Source organism: Falco cherrug, chromosome 7, assembly GCF_023634085.1.
Source record: "Falco cherrug isolate bFalChe1 chromosome 7, bFalChe1.pri, whole genome shotgun sequence".
NCBI lineage: Eukaryota > Metazoa > Chordata > Aves > Falconiformes > Falconidae > Falco > Falco cherrug.
In genome coordinates, this window is record NC_073703.1 from 33,127,492 (window position 1) to 33,142,292 (window position 14,801).

Consider the following 14,801-nt stretch of genomic DNA (forward strand, 5'->3'; position numbering starts at 1 on the left):
TGCGCTCGGGCTTGTCTGTGCTTCCCTGTGCAGGGAGGCAGAACATGGGCTGGCCACCCTGCTCTGCTGTGGGTGCACTGGCAGCTCTGACCAAACTCAAACCGCACGATCTCTCAAGTGGCTGACTGTGCCAAATGGTGCACTCCAGGGCTTTATCTCTCAGATACCCTATCTGTTGTGCTTTACGGTCTCCAAGAGCAACTCCTGCAAGAATTTCTAGGAATGGTTTAAAACATCATTGCATTGTCTTTCTGGACGTCTGGGAAGTAGCATGTGCCTGCACAGCTGCTCTCTGGGCAGAGGTGAGCTGCACGGCTCTTTTGTTCCCCTCCCAAAACCCAAGAACAAAACTTCTCAAAGTAGTTGTTCTTTGTGATATTCTGGCACTGTTCTGCCTCCAGCAGGTTAGATGATATTTCTTAGTCTGACCCACCTTGGTTCCTGTTCTGGCCAGGCTATGCTTGAATGTTTAACTATCAGGCTACTCATTTGTCAAAAAAATGAGTTCATTTAAACATCATTGTAGCTCTCCTATGCTTATCTTCAAGCTTAAACACAAAACAACAGAAAACACCTACAGTTGCTTTTGAAAGGTAATTGAACTGTGCAGGTGAAAGTTTTTAATGAGGTTTTGTTTGTTTTAATCTGGGGATTAAACAGTTCATCTTTGCAGCTCTAGGGGGGTGGATTCAGATAAGCAGGTATGTGGCAGGTTCTTCTGAAGGCTCTGCAAGGAGTGTTTTCCTCCAGAGCTGCTGATGGTTGGGGTCCCTCAGCACGTGGAGGATAGTGTTGCTCCTGGGGCTTCTCTGGGGAGCTTTGGGCATTGGGACCAGGACAAGCCACACTACAAGTTGGTTTAGCTCTTTCATTTCTGCTTCCTGCCCTGTGCAGGTGGAACACTGTCTCTCTTGTTGATCTGACACAGGATGCAATGACCAAGAGTACTGGCTTCTTAGCGTGACTTCTGGGAAGTGTCATAGGCTGCTTTTTTAAAAAAAACTGCCTTTAAACAGGAGGTGGAGATCTGATGGCGTGTGTCCTCGTGGCCATGTGGGTGCACAGACAGGCCAGCAGTGTCATTCTGAACCTCTTCATGAAAATACCCAGAGAGGAAGCACTGCCCTTGATAAAGGACAGTGAAGGCTGCAGGAGGGTAATCAAGGACTCAGAAGCATAATCTCTGACTGGAAGTGAGCTGAGTGGGCTTGCAGTCATCTTCCCTTTTGGCACCTGATAGGACTTGAGCTAAAATCTCGGTACCTTGGAGACTGTTGCCCATAATAACAGATTCACCCCCTAATCTACATCATCTGTGATGGATCCATGCTAGGTTTGTCTAGAAAATGAAGCTTAAATCAAATGTTTTCCTAACTCTTGGGCTGTTGGTTGTTACTTTCCCAGGCAGTTTGGTTAAACTGGATACTTATGAAGAAATACCACCAAACAGCTTTTTGCAAGAGAAAATGGAAAAAACATCTCTGCTGGGGCTTATTTTTTGTGATTGGAAAAAAGTACCATTCCCACAGACTTTTTCTGTTCCTTTGGGTGGCGGGGGGAGTGAGTGAGTGGCTGTGTGGTACTTAATTACCAGCTGGGGTTAAAGCACGACGCATGTGAAAGCATTTTGTTGAGAGGAGTAAAATCTTTATCTGCCTTCGTCTGTCTTGTTCTGCCCTGTCCCCCTACAGGTCAAATGGACTGATTTGAATGGCCTCACTTGATAAATCACCTCATTCTTGTCTTGATTTTTATACTGGTTAGTTCAACAACTGCATACCTCAGGTTAGAAGAGCTGTTCTGCAGGAAACTAGGGAGAAAACTTGTTATAGTCCATACTGTGTATTCTGCAGCATTTGGGTTTTTTTCCCTTTAAAAAAGCCTTGTGTAGCTAAACTGACTTTCTAGCCTTGCTCAGTGTGAAAGCAATTTTGTGGTGAATGCTGCTGAAAGTGCAGCTCTTGCGAATGATTGTTTCTGATCTTAATACACAAGCAGACCATGGTTCCTGCTGGAATATCTTTTGCATTTTTCTCCATTCCACCCCCCCCACCCCCCCCACCCCCCGAAAAAAAAAAAAGCAAAGCTGTTTAGTGCCTGGGATCCCCTGTGATGAGCAATGAGCCAGGACTGTGAAAAAGCAAGTGTGAACCCCCTCAGGTCTCATTGGGGGGGGGGGAAGTAGGTTGGGATCAGAACCCGAATCTCTCCTTGTGCTGTCTTTGCAATGTTGAAAAGCTGTCTGCTGGGGAGTGGCTTCTGCAGCACTTGGGCTTTGGCGAGCAGAGGCTCCTAAAGAAGCATCAGCTCAGCTGCTGGCGATATGTTCCCTCTCCTAGATGCAGCAAGGATTTTCTTCTGTTACAGAAGAGCTTTGCATATGTAATTTCCTCCTCTCTGGGAACTTATATGGGTAGGGTTAGGTTATCTTGTTTTGTGTTGTGGGATCCCGAGTTCTTCCCAATAGTCTGTTTCCTTGGCTCTGTGCAATAAGCCAGATGCTGATATTTCCCAAGACAGACCATGCTTGATTTGGCTCCCGTTCCAGAGTAAAGTGTTTAAGACCATGTTTAAGTTACGTGGTCTGCAAATACCCCAAACAGCTTTGTAGTGAACATGGCTGGGCTTAGCTGAACTCATCAGTATAGGGGTTTTACTTTGATGATTTTGCATAGCTTCTGCGTCCACTGCTTGCGTGGGTATCTTGACCCACCATGAGTGGGTCTCTGTACTCTGCCCAGAAAGCTGTCTGTGCATGATGGGAGCCCATCTACATTCCTACCAGCTGTCTCCTTCCAAGCTGTCACAAATGATTGTTGTTGGCAGCATTTTGGAGATGTCGGATGGTGACATTATTACTGATCATGTGAAAGCAACAGATTAATAGGAGTTGTCCTAGAAAAGCCTTCCTGCCTTCACAGTCATCTGTGATCGTAAAAGCAATGTGGAAAATGAACCTCACTGGAAGAAAGCATTTGGCAGACTTCTTAATGCCTGTTCCTCGTGTTCTGGCAAGAGAAGGTAGTCATAGACTCCCATCCCTAATCCTGTTATTTACTCTTCTCTGCTTCCTATACTGTATGTGCATGTGGGTGACTGAGGCCCAGTGCTGCCATGTGGGTGTGAAGTGAATGGGAGTAGAAGATAAGCTCTGGGGTGCGTGGTGGACAAGACACTTGTCTGCCCCCACTGCCCTGTTCCCCTGTGAGTGGCTCCAGTACACACAGGAAGAAAAGAAACTTCTCAACAAGTAGAATTTTGCTCAGTGGTGTGTGTCCGCAGTGTGTGTCACAGCACAGGTGGGAGTTACTGTGCTCCATAGCTCTCTTTCCTTCAGGAGCATGTTATGCAGGTAGGTGCTAGATCTGTGCTTTCTGCAGCTGTCACTCAGGTCGCAGGAGCCTTTGCTCATTGATTGTATGGGAGAGGTCTTGGCATACTGCATCTCCCTGGAGTCATGCAAAGAGTGGGCTTGCCAGTGGAAACATATTAGTGCTGGCTGCTGATTAATCACAACTTACTTGGCACTCATCAGGTGCTCCTAGACAGGCAGGCCCTACAGTGCTGGGCACTGTGTAAAATTATAGCTTAGACTGTTATGAAGCATAAGGATCCTCTGTGGTACTGTCTAGACATCGTTGTTCTCTGAGTTTGGTGTGAGGGAGACTGGGAAGGGAAAGGGCAGAGAAAATGAGAACTCTGCGTTTCCTGGTTTTGTCCTGCAAGTTCCTTTTTAGTTTGCTTTTTTGGTTGGGTTTTTTTCCCCCAGTTTGAATTCGGTTTCTGACTGTAAGTGAATCTATCATCTTCTGATGACTCTGGGCACAAGAAGATATTTCTCTTGTGTGTTAAACCTGACAAATGATGTTTTCTGAGGAGTAAAATATTTGCAAACTTTAATGGAAAATATCTTAAGTTAGAAGCATCCCTCTTCAGTGAAGGTTTCCTCAACTGAAAATAGAGGCCTCAATGTAACTCCATTGCCTTCAAGGTTGTGACAACAGTGGCTTCAGCCCCAGTTCATGACAAGATGATATACCAAAAAGTCCTGTCCTCACTGCTGTTGCAGTCTATCTGTGGCATGTTCCTAATGGTGGTGTTTGCACCAAGCACTGTTCTGAGTGCCTTGCTGATGCTGCTTGCCCGTGGCGTGGACTTAGAGCTGCTGCCCTGTGCTAATAGCAGTGCTGCAAGTAATTCGGATTTCCTCCTGCTGGGGAGGAGTGTGGGTTTCTGCAGCTGTATGAAGCCTGTAGAAAAGCGCGAAGCCCAGCTGAAGTCATCTATGAGGAATGGGCTATCGGCGCTTGAGCTGCCAGCAGGAAGAGCTGTCCCTGTGATCCCCTTCCCTGCAGCACAGGATCATCTTGAGGGACCAAGCTGATTTGTGAGGGCTCTGCTGCCATTGTGAGCTGGGGCTTTTACTTGTGGGATGCTGGCTCTTGTCCAGCTGCTTCAGACACTGCTGGCTGTGGATGCCTGGTGGGCCAGCGAAATGCCTCACAAAGGAGGTGTGAGGTGGCCTTATTTCTCTCTGCTGAGCCACAGAAGTCATTGTGGCTATGTATAGTTATGTACTGTTTTGTGAAGCAAGCATAGGGAGCCTTTGCCACCCTGAAATGGCAAATCCTGTGGGTATCACCAAAGTTGCTAATGGATCAGTACGGAGTCCTGTGATAAAGTCCAACTGTGGCTGTTTCTGGTGACTATTAATAAAGGTGGGAACCCCCCAAAACTCTGCTAAAAATCTGTTATTTTGCACCAGGCATGTTTTCTTGGTGCTGTCCTATAGCTTGTCCAAACCTGAAGATTTGAATGCCTGTTACAAAGGTTGTCAGGTCCCTCAGAACTAAAACCTTTGACAGGTGAACTGGGAATCTCATTTTCCTGGGGGTTCCTGCTGCTTGCATCTTTCTTGGATTGTACCATTGTCACAACAGGGAGGTGTTACGTTTCTTGGGTTTTTTTGCTTACCTGTTTCAACGAAGGCAAAGCAGAGCCTACATTACAGAATATAGTGCTATTTAGTGTGTCAGAGTGGCAGATTGTGGATTTCTTAGCTCTTGGAATTGAGACTTAAAGTGTCCTAGACTACTCTTGCATTACCATAACTGCAGTAGAAAATATGAATGTCTGCACGGACTAGAGTGTTTCAGTGCTGAGATCTACTGGTGTCACCAGGAGGGCATGTCACAAGCAAGAATTAGGATTTGGTGCATGCAAACAGGATAACAGAATCTGCTTATATGTAACATATGAAGATCTATAGAGCAGGGATGGCTCACAGCAGAAACCGCTATATGTGCTGTGTACCTGTCTGCTTTGGTGAGCAAGGGGCACTTTTGAATACTGTCAGGTTTCCAGAAGTGTTCCTACAGCTGGGTTCTACATGAATGTCTGATTTAGATAAGTTTGTGTCTGTGGCCAAGAAAGCTTTATACTTGCATTTTACTTGGTTAGAGACTAATGTCCTGACTGCAAGGCACTAGTATAGCATCATCATCTCTCTCTCTCTTTCTCTGAACTTTAGCCAAAACTGAAGAGCATATACAGTTTAAGGGAACTGGGGTGTTGAGCCTGGAGAAAAGGAGACCTTAGCGCTCTCTGCAGCTGCCTGAAAGGAGGTTGTGGTGAGGTGCGTGTCGGTCTCTTGTCCCACGTAACAGGCAATAGGACAAGAGGAAGAGGCCCCAGGTTGCACCAGGGGACGTTTAGATTGATACTGGGAAAGATTTCTTCACCAAAACGGTTGTCAAGCACTGGAGGAGGCTGCCCAGGGAAGTGGTGGAGGCACCATCCCTGGAGGTAGTTAAAAGACGCACAGATGTGGCACTTAGGGACATGGTTTAGCGGTGGGCTCAATGATCTTAAAGATCCTTACCAACCCAAATGAATTCTGATACACAGAATAGTTCACAGTGGGCTGCAAATGCACATGAACATCTGAATGCCGTCTGAATCTGCTGGGCTGTGCACTTTCTGTCCTTGCTACTTTCAGTCTTTTCTGTTTCTTCTCTTTCAAGCTGCTGCTGAGACCTCTGAAGGGCCAAAAAGTGCCAGTTTAGGAGAGAAAACATGATTTTTGTAAAAGCCTCTTGTCTGAGACAAACCTCCAGCTGGAGGTTCAGCTGTGTGATGCTCACTTCCATTTTCCATCTTCTGAGACTACCAAGCTGTACGCGCGGCCTGCCGACAGTTGCCAGGTTTCTGTTGTGCCTATGCTTCTGAAATCCAACGTTTGTGAAGTCTGTGATTTATTTTTTTTTTTTAGTAGTGTAGCTTTCTCCTTGTGACCACCAAGTGGTGCTCTGCACTGCACCTTGCAGCAAGGCGTGCTGTTGGCATTTTTGGGATGGGGGGTTAAAAAGCTGTTTTCAGAAGTAGGAACGAGCTAGAGAGAAGGAGGAAACAAGAGCCTTTTCCTCTCACAGTGGTTGTGCTACAAGGACTACATTATTCACATCTTTGTGCTGTGGCTGTGTGATGATTGATGTAGCCTGGTGATGGTCAGATATAATAAGTAGTCTTGGCACTTTCAATTTGGGTGTTCAGCTTGGCTGCCTGCTAGACTTCAGAGGTACAGAGATGGCTATCTGCTGCGTCAAAAATAGATCCTGGCAGGTGTCTCTGATTTGGCTTGCTAAAATCGCAAGGAGCTTCTAAAAACCTCGTCCCAAACTAGTTTTTCAGAGATAAAAATCTGATGCTTGTTTCTCTTGGCTGCTTTTTTCACCCCATCCATCTAGGGAAAACCTCTATTCATGTTCCTCTTCTCTGGTGTGCTAGCTGTTTAGTGTCTTTGCTATTAAACTTTGGAAATGTTTATAGCTGTGTTGCTCCCAGCAGAGGCAAAATACCTACTTTAACTTGTCTTTGCAGGTTTCCTGCAAGTACTCTCCAGGTACCGCTCTCAGGTTTACAGAAGCTGTGCATTTTGTATGAAAACATGCAGTTTGATAGAGAAAATTTTTATGTTGATTTGAAATGACGGGTACATTGTAAGACAGAAACTACCTATAAAATGTAATGGGAATTTGAGTGGCTAACTACATCCCTGTAAGCTCCATTACATGCTCTGCATGGTATAACTGTTTGCAGGAGTGATCATTCCTTTCCAGGTACTGAAAGCCATGCTATAGCAGGATGATGCAGCTAAATTCAAATGGCAGCTCATTTGTATGAAATGCAGGGCTAGAATTGAAAGGTGGCAAGGGGGATTGTCTTATCTGGTGAGCTGGAAAAACATGCAGTGTTTTAAAGCAAATCCTTGAATCGGAAGGAAAGGAGATGCCATGGAGCAGCACAGTGAACGCTGTGGTTTTATAATGAACACTGATTTTTCTAGGTATTCCAGTCTATGAAGTAGAGGCCAAAGGAAGGATGCCAGCTTCCCCCATTCAATTCAGGTTGGATAGCCACCAACTAAATAGCTTCCTTAAAGCTCCCCAGTTTTTCTCCGGTGTTTTGTGGAGCAGCTGTGCTGGAGTGCCATTGCGTCCTGCAGCAGAAAGGAGAAGAGTGAAGCCTCACCTTCTTTACTTATAGCAGGTACAATATGTGCAACCCAACAGGTGTTCTATCGCAGCGTCTGTAACCTATACAAGGTACAACTCCAACAGAAATAAAGGGATATTTAGATAACAAGTGTTCATCTGGCTGGATTGTTAGTTTTTAACATGGTCTCAGGCTCCTGGCTAAACCAGCTGCTCAGATGCAGGGTGATAGGCTCTTCCAGTCTGACTACATCAGGAGGGAGTTTTTCTGCAGGGCTGAGCAGTGGGTCATGGAAATTAGATGAAGTCCATAAATATTATGTTTTAGTTCTCAGTGTTGAAAAAACTAATCATGAGAAATTCAAAGCATGTCATTATTCCAGATACTATCTTTTCATGGTGGGTGGCTCCGTTAGTAGCTATTAAATAGCTTGGATGCAAATTCTGGCTAGGGAAGTCCTTGAGTCTTTGATAACTAAAAGCTGGGAAGAGAGGCGGTGAGACGATGGGCTCTGTGTGGCCCTGCTCTGGTCTTTCTTCAGTATCTGCAGGTAGTTGTGGTCAGAAGTCGAGTGTGGGCAGAAAGGGCCTTTGGTTTGACCCAGTATGGTCATTCTTGTGTTGCCTTTACCCACTGTGGCTTCAGTATTTTTCTCTCTGTATGTTAACAGTGCAGTCAGCTTTGGAATAAGATAGGTGGGTATTTGCTTTAGTGGGAAATCCCCGGGGTTTTTCTCGGCATCGCATTTATCTGCTCCCACGTGAAGTGTTGGCTGTGCTGCCGCCTTTCCAATACTGAATTAAGTCTTCCTTGGTCATCCCTTTGTCTAGTGTAAATCCATTGCGACAGGAACGCCATTTTAAACCTACTGAGGATCCTGCTGAGGATCACTACCATCACTGCTGTTCTCCTGTGCCCAAGAGCTGGTCTGCCAGCACACATCAAAGTGAGATGCTTTTTTCTGGGGAAGGGGCCATATCAGTATAACTGGGCTGGAAGGCAGCGTCCTTTCCAGAGCTGTGAAAGGCTTAATAAAAGTTAAAAATAGAAACAACTTATTGCAGCCTCCAAGACTGGAAATCAGGGAAACAGTTCTAACTTGAGCTAAAATTAGTTGAGCAGAGAGCACTATTGGTACATATATTCAAGTATTTGTACACGTGCTTGTTTGTACTATGCTATTAGGAAGCAAAATAGCAGTATTTCCCACTAATGCATTGACAGGCTAAGACAATGTCTTGTTGTTACTTGGCAACTTAAAACAGTGGTGAGCTCTTCCAAATTAACCCCTTTGGGTGTTTTTCCTGCCAGGAAATGCACAAGCTTGTTCAGCTGGTCTGCCTTTGGAGAAATGGTATCAGCTGGCTGTCTTGCTGCTCACCTATAGAGATGTATGAACTTTCTGTCTTGTGGGATCTTTCCTGATGTTACTTTTGTGTCTCCCTGGCCAGAGGGGGAGGAGGAGGAAGAGGATGAAGAGGAAGAGGAAGAAGAAGAGGAGGAAGAGGAAGATGAGGAGGACAAAGACATAGATTTGATGGATGAAAGCGTGGAGGGTGACACCGAGCTGCCAGGTTTCACACTTCCAGGCGAGACCTCCCAGGAGCCCATAGCTGGCCTGGAAAACCCTGTGGCCCAGCTGGCCGGGTTGTCCTACCAGGTTCCTGACACCATTGAGTGGGAGCAGCAGAACCAGGGTCTGGGTAAGAAAAAAAGCCTCTTCTTCCTTTACCCTTACAGAGGACTTGTTTCCTGCTCTTCACTTTGCATGAGGCAGTCCCCCGTGCTGGGAAGTCTCACAAGTTGGCTCTCAAGCTAAACACAGAGCAGGTTCATTTCTGAGGAAACCCCATCTACCAGTGAACAACTGGTCAAACTGGGATGGGTCCCAGGCAGAGTGACCTGAATTTTCATTTTGGGGAGAGCTGCTCTGAACATTCCAGATATGCTCCTTCATTCTGAGAGCTTAGTGTTGTCTTGCTCCAGTGGTGGGCAAATAAATAACTTATCAGGAGAGATTCCTGGGGAGATTCCAGTTTTGTTTCTCCAAGGTGGGTTGGTGCAGGGATATATGTCCTCTGAGGACAGAGTGGGTAGGGTAGTTGAGTAGTTGCTAGTCAGCTCATTTGCTACTTCAGCAGCATTTTTGTAAGTGCCACTCTTCTGGAAATTTTAAGGGGTATATGGTCCAGCAATGGGACCCTATGCTGGCAGTGTTAAGCAAGACAAACCTGCAAAGCCCCTATAAAGCTTTGTCCATTTTATTCCCACTGTACACACAGGCCCTGTGTTTAATGACTGGGCTAATTTATTCCACCTATGAATAGCTTGTCAGTGTTCACATGTGTGTTGTCCATCTGATGCAAGTCAAAGCTGGTGTGGGACAAGGTAGAGATTAGAATGGAACTCGCCCGGCTTGGCTAAGGGCACTGGGATCGTGTGCCAGCATACTCAATTTCCAAGTAAAGTCCCATCAAAAGCTGTGGGAACCTTTCAGGTGAATTGGTGGGAGCTGAACCACATCTGTACGGAAGGTCTCTGTGTCTGACTATTAGAGAACTAGCTGCTTTGAGAAGCTCATCAAATAAAGAAACCCCAAACCTCTTGTATATGTTGTGTTGTGAGAACTGTCACTTTGCCTGGGTGTTTAATTCTGATTTAACAGTTTTCCCCCTGTAGTGTTGTTTCTAGCCTGCTTTAGTGTTGTTAGCTTCCTTGGAATTGAATCAAAGAGCGTATTTGAAGAACTCCATGGGAGGGTTGCTTTTTGAGGGCAGACTGAGTTTGCATCGAGTCTGGTATCTCCCTGTCCCCAGTAACTTGCTTGAAAAACATTGTATTGGATGGTTACCATATCAGATCTGTTTCACATGTCCTGTTATCCCAGCAGGCTGGACAGGAGCTGTGTGAGAAGGGTAATTCTAAGTCTTTAAGGCTTTCTGGTTGGCTTTGGCAAGCTGGATTAAAGAGGTAGGTGGCAGTGCTCGGAGGAAAAGTGTGTAAGAAACAGGGTTATGGTGGGAGTTGCATCAGCAGCTTTGTCTTATCTTACTCATTTCATTTGTGTGGGATCTTTGTGGTGCCTTGAGAGAAAATGCAAGAGGAGCAGCATATTATCTGCACTCAGGGGTGCAGTGGGCTGGCTTGGTGAGCTCTGTACCACTGCTAGCAATAGTGAGAAGGTAGCACTAAGCTGTTAACCGACTAAAGCTATTTGCCAGGTTCAGGATCATAAGTACTAGGACTGGCAGAGCTTTGCCTCTGGTTCAGTCAATCCTGGCTAAGGGTGCTAGTGCTTTGTAATGTGTTTGAGGGGCAGTTTTGCAAACTGAGGTGTGTCCCCACATGCCAGACATCACATTGTGCAGCATGGAGGAATATGGCCCTCATACCTCTTTAGGGACCTCGGTACCTTTAACCACCCCAGCTAAGGTGGCTGGTGCAGTGTCATCTGGCTTGGGTTCCTGGAGGGCTCTAATGGGAGTCCTGTTCACAGAGCAGGGTGCAGGGCAATGGTTAGTTTGTTTGGTGTCTAGAAACTACTGAAGATGATGTTGTATATGGCATAGGCTGTTGCCATGAACTTTGGGGCTGTGGAGGGGGTTGCTCTGCATAAGTCATCAGGCACTCCTCTGTACGTAGCCGATGCAGGTCTCAACTGGAGTCACAGCTATGTTTCCAGCCCTACCACCTTTGATGCTGGAGGAAGAGGATCAGGGTAGGAGGTGCTTGTCAGATACGTTGGTAAACAGGCAGGTGAGAAAACAGTGACCAGAGGCTGAAGCTGTCCCTGGTGTGCAGTAAACCTCTCTGTCTGGAGAGGTTGTAATAATTGTGCACAAAAAATAAGCAGGCTATGAAACAATATGTAGCTTTAACGCTCCTCATGTAATAGCATCTGTTATGAGGAGTCCTTGCCCTAGCACAGAGCCATGCTGGAGGATGCACTTTGCAGTATCTTTTCCGGAGATCTGCTTCTGAACATATGGGTCTGGTTCAGTTTCTGATGTTTAATACAACATTGTGCTGCAGTGTTCATCCTCCACCACCTTCTCTCTTTCTTAGATCTTGAAAAGGCTGTCTTTCCAAAAATTTCAGACATGGAATAAATTGACTGTGTGGCAAAAGGCAGGATTTTTCTCCCTCACTGATGTTTTATTGACCGTCAAACAAATTGGAGGAGCCCCCTGTGAAGTCTGTCAAGTTGGGTCAGCTGCAGAGCGCCAAGTCTGGGCACCTGAAGGACTGGACAGATGTGAATTTCTGTGTTCTCTGGAAGTGCTTGGCTGGGTTGTGTCTCACCAGATCCACATGGTTTGGATTGCCTTTTGTTTTTAAGCTGTTGCAGTCTATGCAAGCAGCTGTGAGGGAGAGAATGAGGCTGGCTGAGCCAAGTTCATCTTTAGGAGTTGGATGGGACTTCTGTGCAATGGTGGTGTAGGCAAGAAAAGAGAGGATGCGGTGGGATCAGTCTCTCTGCTTGTGACTCGCCCCTCTTATTCCACCAGGTAAACACTTATGTAAAGAGCCATTTAATCTTTCTCTGTCTAGATGACCTTAATGGCTCTTTGATATTGCTTCCTTTCCCATCTACAATGTGCCGATGCCCACAGTGCTTCTAAGAGGAAGGGAAATTGTTTATGTTTTAGAGGCACAAAGAAAACCAAGGACTTGCATGAGGTCACACTGAAAATCTGAGGCCAAGCAAGGAGCTGAACCCAGGTATTCCAAGGCCTGGTTTACTGGGAGTGCATGCAGGAGTCGGAGATGCTGTCTCATCTCTGTGGTGGTGCTGGGCTCCTTTTACCTAAGATGCTGCTGCAGTGGTGTAGCACGTCCCTTCTTCCCGGTTTGTGCCAGGTGGGAGTTTCTGGCCTGGTTCCCCAGCCCTGGGTGTACGTCCATGCCTGTTTCCATACCTGGTCCTGGTTATGTGTTTCTTTATGGGGTGTATTAGGGAGAGCAAGTAGGGTGGAAAAAGTGTATAGCTTGTGTCAGCAGGAAGTGGATTGTTAAGAAAAGAAAAAATCTCCCAAACCTGTCAGGAGCCCAGAAGAGCTGCTTGCATTGCTCTGTTGGAGCACCTAGAGAGACCAGACTCACGTGAAGGGCTCATAAAGCTTTAGTTCTGCTAGAGGTGTGCATGGGCTATTTGTCTTTGAAACCCTTTTTCTCTAAGTGAATTTCATCTAAAGCTACTTCGTTGAAACCCATTTCCACTTAAGTCCTTTTCTTCTAAAGCTAAAATTAACTTGATTTTAATTTTGAGATGGCTTCATAACGGCTGGACGTCCCCAGGTGCAGCCCCTGGTGGGGGGACCTGCACTTCTGAATGCAGTCATGTCAGGGGCACTGTGCACGCACATGCCTCAGGCCACATCACGCATCTTTGTCATCCTGGAGAAGAACTCTGCACTTCCCTTCCATTGCCAAGTAATGCTGAGATGTGAGGAATTTCCCATCCTGTGCGAGTGAAATACGGTTTAGAAGGGGAAGTTGTTCTGCTTGACCTGGGATTTCGCGTAGGAAAGGAAGACCTGAAGAAAGAGAATGGTACCCAACAATACAAGATGAGGGTACACCATCTAAGCACCAAAATTTTACAGGCGGCATTTTCAATTTTTAAAATACTTTGCATGGGTCCTTTTCCTGGGGATGCATCTGTCCTCTGGCCTTCAGAATTTTGATATTTAATGCTAAAATCTAGAGTACGGAAGAGCCCAGAAGTATTGTAGTAGCTATTCTCAGGTTAGTTAGTATTGACTTTGCTTGGTCTGATGACTGACACACTGCAAATCCCTAGAGAACCAGTAACTTGATCCACAAACAGCTTGGCAGAGCAAGAGACTGTTCGATTTTTTCGTAGTGGTAAATGAGAAAGTGCTGGAGAAACGGAATCATTAAAAATGTCAGTTCTGGGAAGTCGGATGGTCCTACATTAACTCCAGCTGAGCAAAACCAATTTATGAGTACTGATTATGAGGCTGTCAGTTTTACAGTCCATCAGCTGACACTAAACAGCAATATTTAGACAAAAAGTAAAGCAGAAGATGATGTCATCTGTGCCTTTGTAAAATAGAATTTGATCATCCAAAGGCTGTTCTGATGGCCTGCAGCTCTGGAGAATGAGGGTCTGAGTGTGCTTTGGGATCTCTTGGTGACCTGTTCAAATGGTTTAAGAGATTGCCAGTGAAGGACACAGCAGTACTTTGGGACCTCTCTGCATTGTGTGAGATGACTTTGACCTTTCTCTACTTGTTTCTTGATTTGTATGTAGGTGGTGTGTGGTGGGTGAACACTAACTGTTTGGAGAGCATTAGAGAGGCAGGAAATCCGGGCTTTCTGGGAATGAGTAAAATTACATATTTTTTTCCCTGCTACCTCTTCTGTGATTAAGTGTTTGTGTATTACAGGAAGAACTGCAGTTGGTTTAGATGACTTCACACCTAGTGAACAGTTTTGGGGTCCTTTAGTTATTCCACATGAATGTTAAAGTAGATGGTCTTTGTTGTACACCTCCATGGAGATCAAAGCCCTCTACTTCTGTGTTGCTGGTGGCTACTGTGACTGTGCTCTTCTCTTCTCCCACATCTTAAGATTATTTATTCTCCCAGTGTCAGTGAGAATTCTTAATTTACTGACCATGAGCCAAGACATAGCAACTTAGCTTGAACTGGTGTGGGAACTTTGTGTCGGAGCACAAAAAGGTTCCCAGGCTCCCAAGCTATTTGTTAGTGCCATAGTGCTTGTGTGTTGTCCACATCTGAAGACGAACTCCTGCTATCCATAGTAAGGTAGCAGCAGGAGGTCTAGGGCATTTTTTCTTAGACCTTTAGTGTTGCTGCTTTAGGGCATGCAGTAGTTTGCTTTGTGCATTCAAAATGTTTGGAGTGTCAGTGACATTTTCATCTTGAGGCATATAGGGTTTTGATGTTTTGAATGTATGGCTCGAGTTGTCTAAGCAGAGGTTGTGATGGTGGACTTTGGTTCTGCAAGAGGCTAATTGAAACCACCAATTGCTTATCCTAGGCCACTGCTAATATAACAGCACTAAACAGAGGACAGACTGATTTGAACCACAAACCTTAGCAGAGGCTCAAAATCTTGTTTTATGGGCAAAGAGAAGGCATACCTCATATATATGAGAAATGAGCACCCAAGAATTTATTGCTAATATAATTGAAATACTAAGTCTAATTCTAATCATTATTAGTCCAGATTTAATTATTAAAGGAAAAGAAGTAATAATGCAGTTGGGATTGTTACACACACTTTCCATGGTTTCTGTCTTTTATCCTGGTGTCGTG

The 14,801-nt window shown here is 45.5% G+C and overlaps 1 protein-coding gene across 3 annotated transcripts in view; it reads left to right on the forward strand.

The window, feature by feature from the left end:
* The window catches only part of ARMH4 (armadillo like helical domain containing 4), a 73,702-nt gene that overhangs the window by 16,991 nt on the left and 41,910 nt on the right, over positions 1–14,801 (forward strand). For all 3 annotated transcript variants that reach the window (XM_055717231.1, XM_055717232.1, XM_055717233.1), the window contains exon 5: positions 8,946–9,197. In XM_055717231.1, the coding sequence (XP_055573206.1) occupies positions 8,946–9,197 (252 nt within the window). The remainder of the gene's footprint in view (positions 1–8,945; positions 9,198–14,801) is intronic.